Raw genomic sequence first — 24,494 nt, forward strand, 5'->3', positions numbered from 1 at the left:
TTTAAAATGTCAAAGTCACCAACTGTTCGGTGTCAGTCTGTGTTGTGTTTGTGATCAACGTTGATCAATTAAGTAAATTATAATACTGCGACATTGAATATTCCTAAATTGTCAAAAATGTCAGCCGCTACAAGTAGTGCAGAAGTTGTAGGTGAAGAATCTAAGAAACCGGTGTGTTTAATAATTTTAGGTTAGTTGTTTGTTTGGTAAAATTATTATGTTTATGTTCCAACTCTTATCTAATAAATAATATCTTGGTTGTATCTAAATAAATAAATAAACTCTTGGATATTATCCACGTTCAATAAATAATGTTACATCTCTACATTACATAGCGATGGGTAGTGGATGATAACTAATATATAACTTTGTGGATTTATTCTTTAGGCATGGCTGGTGCGGGCAAAACATCTTTCACACGCAGGCTAGCAGGGAACAGTTACAGATGGTGCACGGCCATATCTTATTAACTTAGATCCGGCATGTAGAGAAGTGTCATATCCTGCTAATATTGGTATGTATTTCAATGGACTGCCAAGGCAAATGTCCCCATGTTAAAAACACAAGAAAACACATGACTGACTTTTCTAAACTTATGTGTGTGTTTTTTTGTGAATTATCGCTTGCTTTATCGGTAAAGAAAGGCATTGTTAGGTACAAGCATACCTGAGTTCTCTGTAGGAATTTTGAGGGTATATGAAGTCTGCCAATCTGCGCTAGACTAGTGTGGTGGACTAAGGCCACAGCACATAGCACTGTGCCATAGCACATTATATGCTGTCCCAGTGCATGCAGTAGGACAGCATATAATACAGGATTAATATTATTACTATTATATTAAATAAAACTGAAATATTAAAAATTTTGATTAGTATTGCAATGTCAAGATTATATTATACTTGTTGTAATTGGGTTGTAATGATTTCAGATATAAGAGACACAGTTGACTATAAAGAGGTAATGAAACAATATGGTTTGGGGCCAAATGGAGGTATTGTTACAGCTTTAAATTTATTTTCAACAAAATTTGGTCAAGTTGTGGATTTAATTGAGAAGGCGGGCAAGAAACACAAATACTGTGTTATTGATACACCAGGTAATCATTTATATTGGAATGAATAAAGGGTGTTATATTGCAGTTCGAGATTAATTAGAGACAGTTGTATTTTAACTGTTATTAGACTTTAGGACTTGATTCATCTGTGTACCAAAATTCATTCAAATCCATGCAAACATACTCATATCTTTCACATGTGTGAACATGTGTTCACTGTTTTTGAACTTATTAATAAAATGCTCACAGCTAGTAGCCAATTAAACAATTATATTTGTTTTTAAATTTATTAAAAATAATGAAAACTTTTACAGGTCAAATAGAAGTGTTCACATGGTCTGCATCAGGAACCATCATAACAGAAGCACTGGCCTCATCTTGCCCCACAGTTGTTGTATATGTGATGGACACAGTCAGAAGCGTATCCCCAGTTACTTTTATGTCCAATATGCTGTATGCTTGCTCTATATTGTATAAAACACGATTACCATTCATAATTGTGATGAACAAGGTACCTTCCGTTATTATTTTTTTTAAATGGAATGATATATACAAGTTACTTGCATACTGCTTATTAAAAGATTGTATGGCTCTTGTAGTTAATGACTATGAAAATACATTGGATATTTATTTTCTACATTATTATATACTTTCTAGATGAGATTGTAATTATTTTCAGACAGATGTAGTGGATAATTCGTATGCAGTTGAATGGATGAGAGATTTCGAAGCATTTCAAGATGCGTTGGATGCTGAGGGCGCTGGCGAGACGGAGGGTGGGAACACATACATTGGGAACCTGACACGCTCTATGGCACTAGCTCTCGACACGTTTTACGCAGACTTGAGATGTTGTGGCGTCAGTGCTCATACTGGAGAAGTAAGTAACGATTGATTAAAAAATCAGATGATTGAGTTGCCTCCTCCGTTTTTTGAAGTTGGTTAAAAATTATAGTTGATTAAAACAAAGAAGCAACAGTGCAATAGCCATGCTATCATATACATATAAATTTACAGCAATGTAATAATACAATTGAATCCGTTTTTATATCATTAATGCCATTCGTCTCTTATCAGGGAATTGACAATTTCTTTAAGCTGGTAGATGAAGCTGCAGAAGAATATGAAAAGTAAGTATTTTTCTAACTTCTTAAGGATTATTTTACAACGGAATATTTAACTAAGATTTATATTGTAGAGAATACAAAGCTGATTGGTTAAAAATGAGAGCCGAGAAGTTGGAAGAACAAAAGAAAAAGGAAGAAGAATTAAAGAATCCTAAATCAGGTATAATCTTTCTTACTTATATCATAAATGCGAAAGTTTGTAAAAATGATTATGTTTTATAGAAGTGAATACATGAACAGCAGGATCAATTTGGATGTAATTTGTCATACAAGTAAACCATGTCATGGATTGCCTCATTGGTGCTATTTAGATAGTTTTTTTTTCATCTGATTAGATGGCTCTTGCGTTAGGGACTTGTTGTTCTTCTTGTTGACTCTTGGGAAATGCTTTTCCTAAACATCTAGAATTTTATAGTCCTTCAACAGTCAAATGTTCTAAAGTTTAGTAGCATAATAACATATTACGCTACTTATATACTGCTATATACAGCTTTTATAAGCTCAATTTTTTATTTTAAGAATTCTTTTAACTTTCGACGTCAGCGTAGTTGTCCATTATTTTCAATCTAAAATCTGTATCAAAGATAACTAACCAACAGAATTTTCTATTACAGTTGATGTTGATGCGGTGATACACAAAAAGAGTTTGATTGACGAGGTCCCAATGGGCAGGGAGTTCACCGACATGTACCTCAAACATCCTGCTAACGAGAGTTCCAGTGATGAGGAGGGAACAGAGAGGGAACCAGAAGTTGGTGAGTTTTGAGTTGAAGATCTGAAGGTTCATTCATGATGTGATGAAACTATTAATTATATAAAACGTTTGTGAAATAGTTCTTAAAATAGGTTTGTGATTCAAATGGGACACAAGACATATTATAGGTTGAGATAGTGTTATGGTATTTTTTTTACTGGCAAGACATTGTAATGATTTACTATTTGTATGATACTTTCAGATGACAAACCAGAAGATGTGGCGATGTTCCAAGAGTTCATTCGAAAGCACGTCAAACCAAACAACACGAGCAATACAAGTTAGACTTAGATATTTTCCACGTAAACTGTACATATAGAGATAAATAAAATAAACATTAATTTAATTAAAATATTTTATTGAAACAATAAAGCAACAAACTAAAATTGTATCACAGAAAAAATAATTCGTGTCTAACATAATTATCTATCAAAAAAGTGACCATAAAATAACGAAACATTCCATAAACACTCGGGTCTCGTTGGTCGAGAAGCTTGAAAATTTTATATTCAGATCAGACAATTAACTACATATAACGGATTTTATTCCCTCATGGGATAAGTGTGGGGAAGGATTTTTTAGTAACCAAAACATATTGTGTTGGTTTTTGAAATAATACATAAAAGTAAAGGCAGTTATATTTTATATTCGTGTTTGCAAAATTAAGGAATGTTGTAGATGTGCTAATTTATAAAAAAATAAAACAAAATATAATTGTGATATGAACATTAAATAAGTGAATAGAGACGATATTTTAAGGACAAGGCATACAGGTTTTTTGCTACTAGGTCTCCCCCGCCTACATTAGCTGGTGCCAAGACTTGACATCTAGGTTTCACTGGTAGCCATTTTAAGCTGACGAGCAGTGTGGTATGCAACACTATAATAACATTATTTTAGTAAATGGAGAATTTTCAACATCTGATCTCAAATTTCGCGGATATCGTGATAATTTGATAATTCATACAATGGTTACATTCGTCCACCGAGTGCACTCCAACGATATCAGCTGGATAACGTATTTTTTGTATATAAGTAAAAAATAAAAAAATGTCATACAATAATACAAATTTTAAATATTGTTTTATTGCCAATTTACAATATAATAAATAAATAACAATAACCAATGGACTAATTATACTAATTGTAATTTACTTTAAAAAAATCCATTTAGGAAAAAATTATAAAGAAAGCTGTTCAAAGTAATTACTCTGCTGCATTTTCAACTTCTCCTAAGAATATTTATATTTCGATTCTCTACTTCTGAAGTATTCATTTAAATACATCGTTTGTTTTTGGCAGATCGAGTGATTAAGTACATGTAATTAAGTTTAAGATCAGCACCATGTGCATTGAGGTGAAAAATGATTGACGAAACAATCTGCTTCAAACATTTAAAATCTTGAAGCTCTTTAAAAATGTGCTTAAATAAATAGGTATATTACCTAGGTAGGTATGTTAATAAGTAAGTTTACCTAGTAAGTACCATTAATATGTTCTGGATCTTTCTCCTTATTGGTCCTAATATATTTTCTCTACTAGACGCTGATAAGTTTCATGTAGAATTAAAAAAAAATCATGTATCGTTGACCAATCGAAATTTTTCTTAACATTTTCACGTACTTATCCAAAATTATATACACATTTAGACTCAAATAGACGTATATGTATAAACACCAAATATAATATATACTTCAAGTCATTAATAATGACTTGAAGTAATATAGAACCTCTTCCTCTCAACGTATACATATTTTGGATATTGAACGTAAGTGCATTTTTAAGGAAATGCATATACCACCGTTTTCAATAAACGAACCCAATCGCTGTTTTAGATCCATTTGTAAATTGACCTATCAGAACATTTTTTTTTGACATGTTTACAAATTACTTATTTTGATTGGTTTTTGTCAGGATAGGATAGAAAATTTAAATTAGGATAGTGAAATACCGCGTAGCTGGTATTTGTAAATACCGTCTAACAACTGCTTTCAAGACTCAAACCTAATCTCAATCTTTAATCCGATTTTAAAAATGATGCAATCAAAATGATTCATTTGTAAACATGTCACAAAATACTTTGTTCTGATTGGTCCATTTTTGAGATAGCTTGAAAAAAGCGATTGGGATCGTTTATTGAAAATGACGGTTCGTGTCACAACAATATAAGTATTATTAAAAGTTTTAAGTATTAATTTCAAATAGGTTTTTTCATCACTTTCTGTTTACCAGTTCTGGTAAACAAGGTACTGCGCTATATGTCATATAATTATTTTATTTTAAAAGTGGCAGTCATGCGAAACATGTGGTTAATTTGCATTATTGCCATGTTAATACTTGATAGAAAAGTGAAAGGATCACATACAAATCTAAAAATATACAGAAATAAGTTTGCAATGAGCACATAGATGTCGTATTATGTTGTGCACTGTGCTCATAAACGAGTTGTTATTCACAATAAGACGTATCAACTGTTTTTTAAAACATGGCTATAATGCAAATCAACAGCATAAATTTACTATTAGTTAATTGTCATAATGAAATCCGAAACCAATAAAAATAAAAGAATTTTGAACTAAAATGTCAAGTTTTGGAACCAAGTTCCAAATACATCCATCAGGCACATATTAAAGATTCATGCTTTGTTTCTTAGTATATTATCTAGGATATAAAATGATTTTCTACTTGGTTTACTATCACATATTTTTAAAAATTATATTCGTCAGAATTAAGATAGTGGAGAGTGGACACATTGTCAAAAATAGCTAAAGATACAAAGCATTCATCTCAGTAATTCAGCTAATTAATTAGTTAATTATTATATTATATCAATTCGATCTAGTGTTACAAATCTGCGTTTTCATTCTACAATGACATTTGAATGGTGACCATTCGAATGGTGACTGTTGGAGTGGTGACCATTTGCGATAATGTTCGGTGGGTGTGTGCCGCGACCCGCGCGCTCCTCGGCGGGGTCCTTCAGCTGCCACGCGGGCAGATAACTCTTATACCCGCACTCGTCTGTGTATGCTAAGGAGGGATTAGGCCACGTGTTCATAACGCTGCCTATTGACGTGTATCTGAAAAATAAGTTTTAATAACTGTTACGTTAAGGTTTAAAATATCTAACCAATTGGACACAGGATCAACCATGACGTTTAGATTGAATGAATCGAAATCATAGTCTCAGGCTCAGCTTGTAGGTATGTAGATAAATAACAGAGGCGAAAGGTGAAATTTACCGAAAAGTAACCCGACACAACATATAGGTACTCATATTATGCATGAATGCGGTCTGCAAATCGTTCTGATAATAATTAGATTCTACATAAATCACTACATAGTATAAAACAAAGTCGCTTTCTCTGTCCCTATGTCCCTTTGTATGCTTAAATCTTTAAAACTACGCAACGGATTGTGATTCGGTTTTTTTTAATAGATAGAGTGATTCAAGAGGAAGGTTTATATGTACAATAATAACATCCATTAAATAGTCAGTATTGCACCCGTGCGAAGCCGGGGCGGGTCGCTAGTTGTAAATAAAGGGCAGCCCACAGAAATCTGGTTTTATGGACCCTTCGCCTCTGAAAAACAATTTCAGAGTTTTGTTGTGTAAAGTTAAAAGGCCTACACATCACATTCACCTAAATTTTGGCATACGATACTGCCATATACACACTTTTGAGATTTTTTTAGAGTGACTTACCCCCTATCATATAGACTGCAGTAAGGCACGTTCCGTTGCAATATATAATTCCATATTTGGTGATAGGACCAGTCGAGGAGGGGGGAGACACGTATTATCTGCGGCCAGTTGGAATCCGTTTTCTGTTGACAAAGTTACAGAAAATAAAGTAAATAAATTAACTGTCTTCCTATAAATAGAATTGTTGATAAATAATTTTATAATTGGCTTATAAAAAGTATGAAAATTACAAATCTGGATTACTTTGAAGCCATAATAATACATAATTATCTTGTGTTATGTGTAATATTTTGTTCGACATATCGTAACTTAAATATGATTATGTTTCATATCTAGCATAATAATTGTAAATATTAAACATTCGATAAAAACCGACAACAATGAAGTATACTTCGCAATTAATTATATAAGTAACTAGTTGATTCGACAGACGTCACGTCTTAACTATCAATTTGCAGCGCGCATTCTGTCAATCGCTGACAGTTATTTCAAATAATTGACAGTTACATAAAATTAATATTTTCGTTAAGTTTTCTTAAATTTTCTAATTTTCCGCGCATTTTTAAAAAAAAATTCTTTCATTAACCTTCTCCTGACAATAACAAACACAATAAAAGAAAAATAGTGAAATCGGTCCAGCCGTTCACGCGTGATGGCGTGACCAAGGTAAATATGGATTCATTTTTAAATATATAGATTTCATTCTGCTATTAGGTACCTACTTGCATATATTCCAACGTGTGACTGTACGGATCGGTTCGTCTGGTTCCCATGAGCACCGCTTTCAATCTGCTATCTTCATCCAGAATATTTTGTAATGTCGTCCTCATTTCACCCTCTGTCACAATAAGTCTAATGCCATAATGTTTTTGTACTATATTCACGAAGTCTTCGATTTCTCTGAACGGCCCTTTCGTTCGTATATAAACAACTTTGATATTTTTGGCCACATCGTTCGCTTTGTGCATGTCCTTTAATATATTTAATGTGATATCTAACAGTACCGTGCAGTCTTTTCCTCCGTTGAATGAAAGAAACACTTCTTCTAGTTTGTATTGTTGGAAACATTGTCTGAGTATCTGGAGAAACATTTTCAAATATCATTATCTTCAGCCCCGTATTATATAAGTACTGTCCCACTGTTGGACACGGGCCTCGTCTACTACTGAGAGGGATCTGGCCTTAGTCTACCACGCTGGCATAGTGCGGATTGGTAGACTTCACACACCCGTGAAATTCCTATAGAGAATTTCTCAGGTATGCAGGTTTCCTCACGATGTTTTCCTTCACCGTTAAAGCAAGCGATAATTCACAAAGAATATACACATATTTTTTGTTATAAAAGTCCGAGGTGTGTGTCCTTGGGTTTTGAACCTGCGGACATTCGTCTCGGCAGTCCGTTCCACAACCAACTAGGCTATCGCCGCTGTGTTTCAAATATACTTACTATAAATTAGCCTTGATAATCGAGAGGGCAGTAAGTTAGAAAAGGTGGTTCTGTTCTATTACATGGTTAACTGGATTATCTTATCGTTCTTACCGCTGTTTATAAAAGAAAATGCATTTATAATTTCGTAATGTATGAAACTTAGATAGAAAGAAAGTTCGTTTAACGTGCATTCCAAATCAGTAATAAAAAAATGCCCGCTTTTGATTTACTGCCCTCTCAATTACCACGGTATTTATTATAGTGTGAGTATTACTTAGCACTTCAAACAGCCTCGGCTAAAACCATAGAGTTGTTGGTGTGCTTTTCCGACCGGCAAGTGACTACGAAATGATATTGAGTACTCAAGACCGGCCTAGTGAGACTATGGTTGTAATTCATAAACATATGTAGTAATTATTCTATCAACATTTTTTCAGATAACATTAGAAACAAAAAAAACATACAAAAGTAAAACAGTAACTACATTTAAAATTAATGATTATCGCGGCTTCGCGTCAAAGCCGACATTCACGTTACATTAAACTCAATTTTATTCAATTTAAAAAAAAATATTTAGCGATATTTTACTATTTTCTTATCGAAAAGAAAAAGTGTCCTGTATTAATTTTAATTAAATAGGTAAAAAAATGCCTTGAATTTCTTTGATATTTAAAAAATAAATGCAATTTTTAATACCTCTTCCGTCTGTTGTAATACGTCAGTGTAGTCTGGTAAGTCCATGTCGACCCTCTCGCACTTGGGCTGCATCGCGGGATACTGAAACAATCGGCCATTATATTATTCTCATATACCTACATACAGTTCGTGTGTCTGAAACTATAACATATTGTATGTTCAAGGATGTACGTATATAAAATTTTACGTGAAAGTGTCTTATTTATAGATATTTTAAAGTTTTATATAAGTATGTTTACTGCTTATGTTTTTTAATCATGAGTTGTATCTTAACATTTACAAATCGATTGCCAATGACGTATAAGTATTTTATCTATTAGGTATTACGCCTAGTTAGTTTAGAAAAAAACATTTATTGTCTGAGTCGTCATTAGATACATTAAAGTGTATAAATCCCACGGGCGTTTCCTTCAGTTGCATATAGAGTTTATTTTCACTATCAAGCTCACATAAATTTTACGTACTATAGACCTATGTATTATAGATAACATGAATAGTCAATACAGTGTAACAAATATTTTTTTACAGCAAATTATAATTGTGATATTTGCAATAAACCTTCCAATACTCTGAAATAAACAAAATTATCCGTTACGTTAATTTCACAGTAAAACATAACAAATAAAGGTAATTGCGGGAAATTATTAGTGTTAAAATTATGTTAATTAGGCACAGCAATTACTTTTAGAAACTCTGTCCGATAGTGATGTTAATGAGCCGAGTAGTTCAAATGAACGCTGTGGTACCGTAAACCGTGTTTGTGCAGGTGCGCGCTGATAAAAAATAATTAGCTCCAGTGTATACGTTGACAGGAAGATATTCTATATTAATTCATATATTTTGTCTTTACAATTACATTTATTTGAGTTGACTTTATGTATAAAAAATAACTCCTTTTATTCATATACGTTATCTAAGGACGGAGCATTGCTGTGATAAGTCTGTTTCTCAGTGCTGACGGCATGGCAGCCTTCGCAGTGAATATTATAACATTGAGATACAACTTTAATCTAATTGACTGTTGGATAAACAAAGCTGAGAAACAGACTTATTATCACATGTAAATTTAAATCTCCGATTGTTTAACATGGTTTAAACTTTAAACACTGATAAAAGTTTACAATTTAATTACGAACAGTCGGCCACAAAAGAAGAAGCTAAAAAAATAAATACTTATTGAAATCGCTTTTAAACTTTTGTTCGTAATAATCATACAATTTGCAGTCATGAAAATGGCGATGAATTATTATTTTATTATTATTTTATAATGTTAGTAACATCGACCGATCATGGGTTAGAAGTGGTGGTCGCGTTAAAGGACGCGAGGCCCTAGGCGATAGAAAAAATGGTCGCGAAAGGGGGAGTACAAAAAAAGGTTTCCTGGTTTAACAGTTTCGTCGGTAATATCTTAAAACGGTCCTCCAAGGCACTGCCCGAGGCTCGAAGTCGTTCCCGGTTTCCTCTCTCGCTAAAGCCGCCTCTGCCTATAAGTTTGAAATAGTTCATAATGGCGGATACTACTTATTCATATATTTGTTTTTTATTTTATTAAATTATCCATATAAGAAAATGATGGTTATGCTACATATTAGCATTTTTATGAATTAAGATTAAGTACCTACAAAACTTTCTTGCTTTTGTGAATGATATATTTAAATATAATAACACTCAATTGTCGGTATATCATTTTGATAAAATATTTTATCTTAAAGAAAATCAAACATTTTCTTTAATGTAGATTGTAGAACTATTATCATCACTATAACCCTAGTTGTTACTAGTGACACAAAGATAAATTTTAAAATATGCTATCGCATTTCATGAAAAGACAAATGGGTGACATAAGCGATTGAGAGAATAGTGCTGATTCATGTAAGCGGTGTCTCCTGCGCATGTTGTTTTTCCTACACAAAAACAGTTACATTATTTACTTACCTATATGCGCCCGCGCGGTACTTAGCGGTAAAGGCGTCTAAGGCAGATTGCGCTTTGATCACGTTTTCGTATATTGATCTTGAATTCGTACGTTTACCGATGCCACTTTCTGACTGTCGATTTTTTATAGAAACTAGTATATTGGGTATGCTGTTGTGTTACGCACGTAGTTACGTTATCCCACATAGATTCCATTTAATTGTATTATGTGTACGAATACCACCGTCTTTACTTATACTTAATGCTGTTATTTTTGCCTACCGTAGTTTACCTTAATTGAGGTACGAGCTTTTGAATTTTGCTGACTTTAGCTACTAATCTGTTGATTTTATTTATCGTGGTTTTAACTGAAACACTCATTGGAAAACTTGTGCTACTAGTGCGCACATGCGATTATTATGACAAGAATCATACATTTTTTATTTTTATATGGGCACGACAAAGGACCTGATGATAAATGGAGTGGAGTCCAATAGAATGTCGACTGCCGAGAGATAGCTCCCTGGCAGTCGACATAATCATTACGGCTCGTTGGAACGGATATACCTACATAGACCTATGCAGTTCCATGCGTATGTTTCAAATTCATATCTAAGTGCGTTTGGTTTGCTTTGGTTGTTTAAAGACGAGCAGTATTTTTGGTTTACGCTACCACAACTAACTATATATTTTTAAGTAACTAAATATAGGAACTCACCCTCATTTTGACAAATCTCAATATTAGTAATTTATTACTTGAATACTTCTATCTGCAGTAACGAGTATGAGAATACTGATCGCAATAATGGAGAAACAAATCGAATGCTGTTATCATTCGTTAATTATTCCATAATTACATAATGATGGCATTAAATTATCTAATTATTGTAATGAGTAAATATCTGTGTCAGATAAAGTTGTTGCGTATTTTTTGGATGTTGACTTAACCTTACACCGATACTTATAAAACATGTCATAAGTCACTTATACATACATATTCTATCAATAATTGGCTAGAGAATAATGCAATCCAAAATGGAACATTAAAGATTTCTATCAGAGATCAACGAAATCCGTAATGTACGGAAAAAATTGATTACCTACGTAGATAAAACATTTACTTATATTGATTGGTCTTCAATTTTTTTCTCACATTAATCCCACGTGGGATTGGTGCAAAACACCCTTTAACGTGGGCCGCGGAAACAATTTTAAATAGAGGACTAATAGCGTTTATTATTCATTCTTAGTAGTGGACTTGATTGTCCACCAGAAATGTTAACACGATCTTTAGGAATGCAGCAACATAGTAAGCAAAACAAATACTTCAAAGAATCTATCCGCACTTACGTCAGTTTCCATTGAAGGCGAAACACGAGACAGCTGCGGCCTGCGTACTTTAGTAACCGACAGCGAAAGTAGCACTCCATTGGTTTCGGTATTAGGTTCGCTAGTGAGAGAGCGAAAGTGTTTTAGTGGTCGATTTCGAATGCACTAGGTCAATTTGACCTCGATTCTTCGCGAACCTGCCATGGATGACGTCTACGTCACACTTTCCATACCTATACTCAGAACAGCGGTATAGTTTCTGCCGCCCGGAGCGTATCGAAATTTGCCGCCACTAGGCACCAGACGGAGCAAGAAAAAAAGGGGTCAAATAAAAAAAATAAGCATCACGTGCGCCTTTGGTCTACCTATATGCAACAAAAGTTAAAAAAATTAAAGGTTTCGTTTTAGATATTATGCCGCTGCGCTAAAAGTTCTGCTCAGGGTGAGCCTCCCCAATTACTGGTAATTCATTTGTTGTGACTAAGTCGTCACTGTTAGTGTGTTTGTGTTTTGTGTGTGTGAGTGTTGTAGCGGACCATGTAACTTGTAAGCCATTACGCACTTGACTATAGGCTACAGGCGCATCACCCCCGATAACATCTCAGGCAGTCTTGTGTTATTCTGAAGAGGTTTTTAACATCAATATGTATTATGCAGTGGCGGCCTTAGTGGACGCGAGGCCCTAGGCGAAATCAACAATACAACGCGTTGCCCCGGATTGCGCAAGAAAATTCCCCGGTTTTAACAGTTGCTTGGTAAGATCGTAAAAAAAAGTCCTCCAAAGTACCGCGCGCGAGGCCCCTGTAGGCGCGAGGCCCTGGCGGGTGACCGGTTCGCCTTCCCCTAAAGCCGTCCCTGGTATTATGTATGCTCAAAGCTCATTTGCGCCTCAAGTGTCGCATATTGCAAGATGTAAATATGTATTAAAATATTCTGTATTTGCTACAAAGTCGCTTTTATTGCATTATCATGAGCATTTGTATCATGGTTTATCTTTACAAGATTAGTAATATTTATACTGAGATATAACATACGTGCTCGGTTACTGTTTTATCAAACAAGTAAACCCATGAAATCAGCAGAATACATATTAGTTGAATCAAAGTTCGCAACGCTAAATATTGACAGGAAACTAATATTGAATTGTAATTTATCATCAAATATGACGGAAATTGTACTTGCCATATTATCTTAAAAACCACTAGTCATTTGTTTGGGTACAATATAATCTAAGTTTCGAAGTTGTTTTCTCTAAACTTAGAAAACGTCAGCTATCTACACAAGACAAATAAACAATTGGAGCGTTATGTAATATTGAAAGCACATACATTTTTTAAGTTGAACATAGTTACTTGTGAGAAGTAAAAATAAGGTTTTTTAAAAAATGTTTTAAGAGTGTTTAGCCATTATATCATAGGTATTTTTTTAAGTGCACATATATACTCACCCAAGTAAAATTGTTGCTACAAAGTCACTCAGGTGTTTATTGTTTGACATTCATCTTGCATCATACTGAAGGGTCCTTTGGTCTTCATAGCGATAGTGGCAATACTTTTAGCCATATAAAATATGCTCAACCACCTGTCTACTACCTCCTCCACTTTAATATGTATATCAAATACCTATAAAATGGTATTTCACTTCAGCGATTGTGTAAAAACGCAACAAATATTGCAAATTATTAACACAGCAATATTAGCCGATATTGATATTAATTTATATTGTTACCCATCACCATAAAATGTAGGTTACGTATTTATTAAGTAGAATAATTAAATTACTTAAAAAAGTACATGGAAAATATATTGAGGCCAAAATTGGCCTTAAGAAAAAGCAGAATTTCAATAAAAAATTTATTGTTTTAGATCTTAATTGACATTCTTCAAACAATCTCAAATTATATTTTTTGCAATACAATATTAACATAAAGTATTTATTTAAGAAAGTTACTCAGGGATTCCATAAAAATTTACCAAACAAAAATCATGATTAGTTTTCAACACACAGTTTCTTACTAGGAGGTTCACTTAGCTCTAACTCACTTTTGTTCGATAATATTTCATCACTTAGATTAAATGTCACACGCATCATTTCTTTATTTGGTCCAACCTTTCTCACAAATGACACATCCTGGATTTTATCTGCCATGTTGTATCCAATACTCTCACTCACTAACTGCTTTGCCGAAGCAACACTGTCATCGCCAGGAACGAAACAGTACACATAAACAATTATTTCATTCTTCAAATTGTTGGCAATATTTCCTTTAATTAGGCCTTTAAAATACTTTAAGAACTCCACAGCCATAGCTGGCAAGTTCATTGTAATGTGAATGACTGCTTTTTCATCAATACTTATTTTGCCTTCACATAATTCTTGAATATAGTCTTTAAATACAGAGCAAATGAAATCTTTTCCATCAAGATTATAAGCATTAAAAAATTCAGGTTTAATCTTATTGTTTTTTGCATTATGTTTCAGCCATTTGAACGACTCTGGATTTAAATCATTTGCAAATACAGTGCATTTGCGTTTTGCTGCTGGTAATGAGAACGGTCCAACTCCACAAAAAACATCAAACAAAACATCACTCTCATTTAAATAATTTAGGATTCTTTCATGTTCTTTGCCCAAGCGAGGATTCCAGTAGACTTTTGAAAAATCAAATTGGAATATGATATTGTTTTCTTTTACTGTGACAAAAAAGTCTTCATCCCCTGCTATTACTTCCATACTAAAGTTGCGGTATGTGTTATCAATTATGTTGCTTTTATTTACAACAGTTCGACAAGTCTTCACTTTGTCTACAAGAACTTGGCCAATGAGAGGACGATAATCCAATAAATGATCTCTTAAATTCAAATGGATAATGTGACCAATTTGTGAGAAACCACTTACAATTTCTTCATTTTCGGGTAGAACTGCTTTGAATATAGTGTCATATGTCCAGTTGTTATATGTTAGCTCTAGTTTCATCTTGAAGAAATTTTTCTCGTCGACTCCTATTTCGATCATTTTCTTACGGTCCTCTTCTAAAAAGCTAGTCCATTCATTAATTTTGTCTGGATTAAGATGTATATTTTTACTGAAAGGAGAATCTTCATTTGATTCTACGTCAGCGATGGGCTTGAAGTTTTCAAGTTTTAAGAAGTAAGGCTTGCACAACTGTGTTATCTTCGCCAAATTTTCTTTGGTGACCTTCAAAACTGGTACTTCTATATGACGCAAGAATTTTTCGCGGTCTAGCACTTTCATACCGCGAACATTGTTGGGCGTTAACACCGAAATTATCGACGAACTCATTTTACGGAATAATAAATGTATACAGTTTATAGTCATATTAAATACGAGAAAAATGTATTTTCACTACACATCGTTATACTAACCTACAAGCAGGTCAGAACTGATGTGGTCTTGTTCCTTGAGGTAGTTACAATGTTCCTTTCAACGTTTTATCACTTTTTAATAATAAAGTCTGTGAAAAACTATAATTTACAAACTAAATAACATAAATATTTATTTTAAATTGGGAAATATATTCGAGTTTCACTTGTCAATTTGACAATGCTTATGTCACAGGTAATAAAATTGTCATTTGATAAGTACACTAAATACCTCAGAATAAGAACAAGCATAGAAGGAATCTAAATTACCCTCATATACTTATCCTATTTTTTCAAATAGGCCAAAACCGTTGAAAAGAACGAGACAAATATTATGTTGCTAAGGTCGGCATGCGTACACTTTAAAATAATCAAATGGTTAACTTTGGTCCTCTTTATGATGCCGTATTAAAAAGCAAATAAAATGTCAAATGTGCCCACTTGCCAACCTCAAAACAATGTCACAAACGCGCCCACACAATTTAGTTACGTTATACTTCAGCGCGTGCTTTTCAAAAGTGGCTACATGTTTTGTAATATTTTTGTTGTTAATTTTAATAAATACACAATGCTGTTTAAATAAAATATAGCCCTACGAGCAAGCAATGGCCTGCGTTATTGTGGGATGTAAATCTCATTCTTCTCGTAAAGAAAATGAAACTGAAATCACCAGCTTCCATCGGTGAGTAAACAAAAAACCTAATATATTTGCTTAAACCCTCTACATAAGTGCAAAAGGTGTTATTAATTATACTTTATTATGCTGTAGTCATATTATAATCAGCTGTTGGCCATTCGATACAGTAATTATTAAGTATTTTTCATTTTTACCAATTTACGTAGTCGAGTTCAATAGTGTTGTGCTGCATATTCTGTCGATAACATAGATGTTAGTATATTGTAGTTTACTATTTTGCATAAATTGCCTTTTACTTACAATATACGGTGGTGTAGTGGTAAAAGCCACTTGGAAATCGTGCGCGAAGGCTGGGGTCGAGGAAACTATCTGATTTTCATAGTGTTTTTCATACAATGTGTTTCATTGCAGATTCCCCAAAGATGATGTTATGAGGAAAAAAAGAAACCCAATTGGCATTGGAAAAAACAGCACCGTGTTTGCTCTAAGCATTTCGGCAAAGTTTTATTAACATTGAAATAAGTTATCAAACATATGTGCCTTGAATGATACCGCTGTGTTTTAATTTTACTGTCCCATTTTAGTAGCTTCTGTCAAATCACACCTCTTGGGTATCTTTTAATCCCTAAGAAAGTCAGAAAAGAACAGAAGGGGTGCTGGCTTTCTCCTAGACGAAATTCTTACCGATTTCTTGTTTGTTACTTACAGCGGTTTCCATTCCTTCCGAAATTTCTAACATTTGCTTAATTTAATTATCTAAATGCTAAACCATTTTTGTGTGAATGACATTTCGGAAGGCATGAAAACTGCTGTAAATAGCAAATGAAAATTGGACAAAATTTTGTTCGAAGAAAGCCGGTAGTTCCATTGTTTATGTAATTTAACAGCTTCTTAACTAGTGCTTTTATATACCCAGACTTCTTCTGGTACTTGAATACCAAATCAGGGTTTTGATATCTTTTTTAGCCTTTATCTAAAATAGCAGCAATTTGCAGCGGTTTGTAGTTGATTGACCGAAAAGTGTTTATTTTAGCAGGTCTGTGAATTTACCATAGCCGATAGATAACGCATCTATCGATATCGATAAGATGTCAGAAGGGATCGCAACACAATTAAATTTCTTGCTGTCTAAGACAGAGTACACTCAAATGTCATAGTGTTACTTCTATGCTTGTCATTGTTCTGAGTTAAATACTGAGCTAAATACACAGACATTAATAATCGGTTATGATTTCTATTTTTTTTATATTCTCTTTTTATTTTTTTGTCTTTGTTTGTACATACCGTATAATATATTTTCTTAGATTTGTGATTTAAAGAAAGTATGAAAGGTAGAGGCAACGAGTACCATCTCTTTGTAAAATTAGGGTGGCGCCACGGTGGCAAGTGGGAAAATTTTAAAGATAGCGCCAAAAGTCATATGCGTAGGATGTTGAACTAAACACATAAAATAGCATCCGCTTTATTATAATTAAAGTTCTTCATATTGCAGTTTTATCAATTTCCATAAATCAACTACACTAAACACCCGATCGTTTACAATGATTACCGTAGATTCATGTCATACCCTTTCGCTACATCAGCGCTACCGTGGCGACACTTTTTTGCTTGTCTCTCATATAAAATGATTCTTCTTGATCCTTCTCTTTACTCTCCATTAATGAAATGTGATAAAATTGTATTTATTATTTATCTACTTACACAAAGATTTAATATCAGAAATTTAATTCAGTATGAAAGAGCGTGATGAACATGCTCTTTGGGATGAACTTCCCACAGGAACACTCAAAAGAGTGACCACAGACAAAAAATAGTGAGGGAACAAAAATAAACATTTCCGAAAATACGACTAATAAATATAAATACTTAATATATAATTTTAAAATTTTTCGTGAATAGTTTGTTCTATACAAGTTACTGTTTCTATTTGTTATTTGTAAGTTACGGTGTAATTTTTTCACTGTTCCGTGATTTTATATTTATTTTTTTCATTGTGAGGAAATGTTCGCTGTTTCTTCTTACATAGCAAGTGGGGTCTAAAGATACTACACAGTGTATGTGATCTGTATATTATTATGTAATTTTTTGAGAAATCATATCATCCACATTCGTCAAGATCCACGTTCAGTAAGATTGCTAATGTGTATCATGTATTGTGACCAATAAACATTTATTTAGATAGTATAGTAAACATTTATTTGGTTTAGAATATTATTTTCATGATAATAATATATTAAGTAAAATAATTCGTTTTTTTGTGTCGTCTGTTTCGGTATTTGGTTTGAGCATGACGTGTTTGGTTATACTGAGGGTTGAGCATGACGTGTTTGGTTATATAAAATCATAAACAAGCTGGAAAGAAAATACGTAGAGTCGATGACTTTCCACTGGGGAGTTTTCCAGCAGATTTAGCATTTTTTCCTAATGATAAAATAACTAGAATGATAACTAGATAGATATTCAGAATATGCTGTTAAATTAATCAACTTTAGTTTCCTCATAAAGTTTTTTTTGTTGTGTTTGTTATTGTCAGGAGAAGGTTTTTATGAAAGAAAAAATTCAAAAAATTGCGCAGAAAATTAGAACATTTAAGAAAACTTAACGTAAATATTAATTTTATAAAACTGTCAATTGTTTGAAATAACTGTCAGCGATTGACAGAATGCGCGCTGTAAATTCATAGTATAACATCTGTTGGATCAGCTAGTTGTATTATAATTTGCAAATGATTTCAATTAACAACGTAACAAATTTTAGTTATCGATAATTGATTGATACTAGTTATTCTTTTAGTGTAATGAACAAAATACAGAGGAGTTCTGGAATGACTGCCTCAGTGGTGTAGTTGTATTACGGTAGGACTGCAGTGCTCAGGTTTGGAGTTCGATCTCTGGGTCAGGTAAAGTGATATTAGGCTTTTATACTCAGTATCAGCTCAGAGTCTGGAGATTATGCCCGATATGGCAATAGGCTCACTTCACATCATAAAATGGAATACACACGGCGGGAAATGGGTTCACCAGTTGCGCCTCTGCCTACCCCTTTGGGGATTAAAAGCGTGAGTGTGTATATGCCATGTAAAGTTCAAACTGGCAGGCTGCTTACATCAATAAGTTTGTTCAGCATAGTATAATAGGTACTCAAAAACCGATCTATTAACGGGCAGTTCCTTATATTCCGAGTAGTTATAGTGTACTAGATAAAGTCTAAAGATGAATAGGTTTTCATATTGTTTCCTAATCAAGATAAGTAATCGATAAAAAATAGATTTATCTAGAGTTGTAGCTTTGTGGAACTAAATTAGATATTTATAACAGTGGCGTACCTTGAGTCTTTGGGCAGACCAAAATTTGCCGCCCTATCTCAAAATAGTTCAGTATTTATTATCTATTCTCTTGTTTAATGTATAAATTCTATGTTTCTTGATAATCGTATTTTATGTGCCATAGCATTCATCTGGTTGTGACAAAACTTTTTCAAATCATTGATTGCATTTGTGATCTTGTAGGAATAGAAAAAATAATTTACAGTAGGTGAGCGCGTCTACGCTAATCTCCGAAACCACGTAACGGACTTCAATGAAATTTCGAGAATGTGTTTAGTTAGTCAGGACATACTTATTCCATAAAAATTGCTTGCTCATTGCAACATGATTAATAAGGTAGTAAGATAGGATTGTTTGATTAGTATGGAATTAATTACAACTTTTAAAATTTATTCGGTCTGCTTGCGCGCGTTTCACGCAAAGTTAGGTTACGATGGAAACTAAAATTACCCCCAATAAAACCCACAATAGTGTTTTAACAAAGACATTTATTGAGCTTAGGGTTGCCATTTGATTCTTTTCCTAGTTAACGAACGCATGGCTAGATTTTTTTTCCTTTTGGTTAAAGGTATGAAACATCAATTTAAAATCATAGCATATATTTTTTTTACATAATAGTATTATTATATGGAAGTCACTATGATTTTTATATAATTATGCCTATAGCTATTTGCTCAATTAAACTGTAACCTAAGTATAGTTTTAAAATTTTGTTCCTCGATTACAACGTTTTGATCAGGGGATGGTTTTTATTAGTAAAATTGTTTTGTACGTTTACTGTCCACACATGTAAAGAGTGTAAAGAGGATGTAATCAGCCAACCAGATGAACATTTTTTGTGTCCAATTATACAATCTGGCAGCCCTGTTTAAGCTGGAGTTTGTTTCGAAATCTCGTTTCTTGTTACGGTTACCGCTTGTTTAAAGTTTTATAATTTAAATTTGTATCCCCGAGCGCACAATGCAACGCTACATTGTTTGTTAGACGGTTCGGTTGATGACGGACTTTTTGGTGTTGTGGTCCTTTCACGTATGCTGCATTCGTTTTTCTCATCAAAGAGTAGATCAAGTTTTGAATAAAAAGTGTTTCTTTAAGTAAAACAAGCAAAGGCAAGCAATTTTGGGAAGAAATATGTCTACTAATACTTAACGTACTCGTATAATATTTGGCTTTTAGTAGCAATAATTAAAAAATCCGCGTTAAAATAAAAAAAAAAATAGTTTAAAGTCGATAAATAATATTCGCGTAAACATAAGAAATCATTATACTATATTACTAGTCCATGACACGACGAATTAAGAAGTACAAGTATCAACCTAAAGTTAATAATAAAACAATAAATAACTCGCATTGCATTTGTTATTCAGGCAAATACGAAACTCCAGATAGGTAGAGTAGGTAATATGTAATCATTTATCCATATTCGAAATGTTTATGCTCATTCGAAAAGGAAAAACAAATATGGATGAATTAACATGCTAACTGGAAAATAAACATAAAGCACGGAAGTAATTTCATAATTTACCAACGCATTGACTTTACCAATTTGTTGCGTTGTCCATATGGCGCGGGTGTTCGGAAATTTTCAAAAAATAAATATTGTATCAGCGGTCCACAACAAACAGAGGACCTTTCGCTTGCGAAATAAATTATATAAATTGGTATAATTGTTCAGCGAGTTTGGTACAAATCGAATATCCACGAAATGTGAGGGATGATCTACATATGAAATAGCGGAATCTTGTCCCCCCTGACGTCCTAATTTGTGAAAACACTAGTTAGAATAACAATTAGCTTAGAATTGTCTGCGAAAATATGTACAAAATTGTGTATTCATTGGAAAAAGTAATGGCTAGCTCATACTTGCTATCATGTACACTGTAGAGGAATGGTTAGAGTACAAAGGCCTTTGGGAAACTGCGTTAGACCTCGTCGGGCGGTTACCCCAGTGAGAATTCAAACTTAAAGCTTTAACACACACACACATTTCATACCAATATCCCCCGAAGGGGGAAACATAGGTGCGACCAGGAAACTCAGTTTTCGCCTGTGTATTATCCCATTATGTTGTAGGGAGCGTAGGAGCGAGCCTATCGCCGTATCATTCACAAATTTGTGGAGGAGTCAGTATCTACTGAGCAGTTTAATATCACTGTGCTCGACCGGGGATTCGAAACCGGGACATCAGAGAGATTTCGTTCCGTGCACGCAATACAACTACACCGAGGTAGTAGCTTTAAGTATAATTTCATACCGTCGGCTCGTAGTTCCGTCGGGGCATAAGTCAATTGCCAGAATAAAAAGGATTTCTATTATTAAAGGATTTTTTGATGCCAAAAAGGTAATAATTACACTAGTTTAGTCTTGTAGACAAAACAAATATGAACAACCAAACGTATGAGTAAATAGAACCGCAGATGGTTTTTATTCGGACAGGTGAAAGTACGACGTCACAATTTATAATCAAACTGGAAAACGAAAGTATCTGCCATTACTTTATTAACATTCGCACGAGTATAAATTATCGGCAAGACAGAGAGACAGGGAAGGATCGCGGCGGCATACCTGCTCAGTTATTTATGAGTCGCCTTCGCATACAGGGTGTTCAATTCGTGTGAAATGTGGGCGGTCGTTAACAAAAGAGTTTTTGCCGAAGCATCTCCGCTCTCCAACCTGGCTCACGTATTTCACGTCTACAAATGTCAATGTAATCACAATATATCGAAGGGACAGTGCGGGTCCTAAGAGTAATTATAAGTTATGGCATTGGATTTATAATTTAACAGTGCTAATGCGATGGTTGTCGCAATTGCGGTTAGTGAAGAGTTTTATTCTACGTTTTAGGACTAAGATGGGATGTGTAATGATATATTAATAGCGATTGAGGTTAGCTGATGATGATGTTATTTTAACATCATCATCAGCTAACCTCATGATAAGCTAACTCCTTATTGGGGTACGTTTAACTGCAATTATTGTAATGCATATTAACTACATACATAGAACAATTGTCAATTATATTAACCCTCTAACACCCCCCACGTACAGTATACATTTTACATCTAATCGAGAGTCGACACGTCTATACAGTTTTAAAAGGAATCATAATAGAAAGTGTGGGGTGTAAGTCGCCCGCAAATCGTTTTAAAAGCCAATAACACCCACACGAGCCATTGTGTTAACTGCGTAACGAGCTTTGGTTATAATAGAGTCTTAACTATAGGAGTTAAACGAAAGCAATCATTGAGGAAAGTAGTTTCTAAGAATGGAGAATATAGCACTGAGAGTATAGCAGTCTATTGTAAGTGCTGAAAAAAAGCTTCATCGCTAGTAGGTCTCTCGTATGGGAGGAGCTATCTGGGTCTGTAAACCCGCAATGTCTGTTTCTACTGCCAAGCAGGTGTGTTCGTACCCTGTTATGTTTCGGTTTTGTAACCAGCGTTGTGAGAGTTAACATCTTATATCTCAATGTACGAACTCTCGAAGTGCTACGTAGTAGTCATTTATCGCTATTTACCTTCAATAAAAAAGCTATTTATTTATTTATTTTTAGGAATATTTACAGACAAATTATATCAGTAGGGCTTAAACACGAAATATAGTATATTATAAAACAAAGTACAAACATAATTCGTGTAAAAAACAAAATAAAAGTCTAAAATAGACAAGGTTTCAGTTACGGACGCAAGAATTTGAAAACTAGAGCTCATGGAAAACTAGGATTGATAATTCTGTTAAAGCATAGTAAGTAATATTGAAGGTGGTAAGTACTTTTAATAATTTACGAAAAAATTATCACTTTGGTTATGTAAAATATTTGGTCACAGACGGCTTGATACAATTCGTAAGGCCGGGGTAGTTGGTACTAACGATGGACAATCTACCTAAATTTATCTTAAGATATTATTACGTATGCGTATACAATATACATAGTTTGTTTGTTCAAGTTGTTAGGATTGGAATTACATTTATTATTATTGCAATACATGCTTAGTATATGAGAGTGGGAAGCAACAAGTAAGTAGTATAAAAAACCTTTGATTTTTTTAAGTTTATGCAGTTTTGCAAGACAATATCTTGACAATTTAAAGAATCAAAAATTACAAATTCTAATATAAGGAGAACCCAATTTAATAACATAACTGATACTTGATGGTTAGTCATGGATTGGATTGGCACTATGCGTTATTAATTGTTTATTATAATTTAAATATAATAACTTACTTTATTTACCTTAAAGAAACTAATCTCATTATAGAATTATTAAATTCACACGATTCTACAATATGGCAATGTTATCATTGTTTCTGTATCAAATATAATCTTCACTGTACGTAATATCTAGAAAATTATAGCCTTTTGTTATAGAGCATGCGTTGGAAGGCCGAAGCCCGCTTTTGTGTTATACCAGCTAGGAATGTTGAACAGTATTATTGGCAAAATTATGTTCTAGGTATGTGAGAGTTTTTAAGGCAAAGGAGGTGCTTAAATTAAACAGATAAATTGACTGTCGTATTTTTGTAGAACTGCTAAATTGAACTCCAGCAGCAGTCTGCAAGAGCTGACAATGCAGTTGGCTCAGAAGAGGTTGCTGAGACAAATTAGATTGACATTTATTTATTTGAAGTAGTAACAGATTATGATGACAAAAGTGGCTGCTTTTACTTCTTGGGACATGAAATTGAACAAATATCATATCGAAGGAGATAAATGAAGTTTTATTTATCATTTCACCGACGAGACGTTTTGTATAAAATAAGCTATTTTCCCAGTGGATAAACACGTCTGTGAGATGTTCACACCATCAGTTTCCCTTCAGCGTGATCCCGCATGGCTCAGTTAACTGCCGTGTAATGGTGTTTTTATGATTTCTCCCCTAACATCAACGTCGTAGTGGTGCAGTTGCTAGAGCAGTAATCCAACTTTATGTTATACTGTTGACATGTGATAAAAATGTTCCACGCTGCTATTATGTTCTGTATCGAAGTGTATGTCAGGTTTAAAGATTATGTACTATAATTGTAAAGCAAAAGAAAGATAGAAAGAACAGAGTATTATTATTGGCACAGTGCAGTTATAACACATAAAGTATTTTTTTTATAGACAATTAGATATGTGCCAACAGTGGGCTACTCAATTA

The 24,494-nt window shown here is 33.6% G+C and overlaps 4 protein-coding genes across 9 annotated transcripts in view; 2 read left to right on the forward strand and 2 right to left on the reverse strand.

The window, feature by feature from the left end:
• LOC115452358 (GPN-loop GTPase 1) lies at nucleotides 1–3,282 on the forward strand. Its single transcript, XM_030180862.2, is given in 10 exon segments — nucleotides 1–190; nucleotides 388–437; nucleotides 439–514; nucleotides 929–1,096; nucleotides 1,369–1,565; nucleotides 1,734–1,934; nucleotides 2,132–2,184; nucleotides 2,253–2,341; nucleotides 2,796–2,936; nucleotides 3,138–3,282. Coding segments are annotated over 10 exon segments (1,131 nt in total). The 5' UTR covers nucleotides 1–117; the 3' UTR covers nucleotides 3,221–3,282.
• On the reverse strand, nucleotides 3,277–15,605 carry LOC115452360 (FAD synthase). 6 transcript variants are annotated; one of them, XM_037443155.1, is made up of 7 exons: nucleotides 15,396–15,598; nucleotides 13,457–13,631; nucleotides 12,031–12,130; nucleotides 8,767–8,847; nucleotides 7,364–7,720; nucleotides 6,642–6,763; nucleotides 3,277–6,015 (listed from the first exon to the last, which is right to left on the reverse strand). In XM_037443155.1, exons 2-7 carry the CDS (start codon nucleotides 13,504–13,506, stop codon nucleotides 5,796–5,798), a joined length of 930 nt encoding a protein of 309 aa, XP_037299052.1. In that variant the 5' UTR covers nucleotides 13,507–13,631; nucleotides 15,396–15,598; the 3' UTR covers nucleotides 3,277–5,795. The 6 variants fall into 6 exon arrangements, with proteins under 6 accessions (XP_037299052.1, XP_037299055.1, XP_037299056.1 ...); XM_037443158.1 differs by lacking the exons at nucleotides 12,031–12,130; nucleotides 13,457–13,631 and having other exon boundaries at nucleotides 15,396–15,605; XM_037443159.1 differs by lacking the exons at nucleotides 12,031–12,130; nucleotides 15,396–15,598.
• Nucleotides 7,293–24,494, forward strand: part of LOC115452365 (leucine-rich repeat-containing protein 74A) — a 27,758-nt gene continuing 10,556 nt past the window's right edge. Inside the window, exon 1 of the mRNA XM_037443154.1 lies at nucleotides 7,293–7,307. The gene's annotated coding sequence lies outside the window, so the exon portion shown is untranslated. The remainder of the gene's footprint in view (nucleotides 7,308–24,494) is intronic.
• On the reverse strand, nucleotides 13,849–15,396 carry LOC115452359 (tRNA (guanine(37)-N1)-methyltransferase). Its single transcript, XM_030180863.2, has one exon. The coding sequence runs from the start codon at nucleotides 15,346–15,348 to the stop codon at nucleotides 13,999–14,001; it is 1,350 nt and encodes a 449-aa protein (XP_030036723.2). The 5' UTR covers nucleotides 15,349–15,396; the 3' UTR covers nucleotides 13,849–13,998.

This window comes from Manduca sexta, chromosome 26, assembly GCF_014839805.1.
Source record: "Manduca sexta isolate Smith_Timp_Sample1 chromosome 26, JHU_Msex_v1.0, whole genome shotgun sequence".
Classification (NCBI taxonomy): Eukaryota; Metazoa; Arthropoda; class Insecta; order Lepidoptera; family Sphingidae; genus Manduca; species Manduca sexta.

Excerpts from the sequence above, each read along its gene's own strand:
- LOC115452359 (XM_030180863.2), bottom strand. The coding sequence starts at position 15,348 with ATGACTATAAACTGTATACATTTATTATTCCGTAAAATGAGTTCGTCG.
- LOC115452360 (XM_037443155.1), bottom strand. The coding sequence starts at position 13,506 with ATGTCAAACAATAAACACCTGAGTGACTTTGTAGCAACAATTTTACTT. Across the intron at positions 12,131-13,456 it reads GTAGCAACAATTTTACTTGG|CGAACCTAATACCGAAACCA; the intron begins GTGAGTATATAT and ends CTCTCTCACTAG. Across the intron at positions 6,016-6,641 it reads TGCAGTCTATATGATAGGGG|ATACACGTCAATAGGCAGCG; the intron begins GTAAGTCACTCT and ends CTTATTTTTCAG.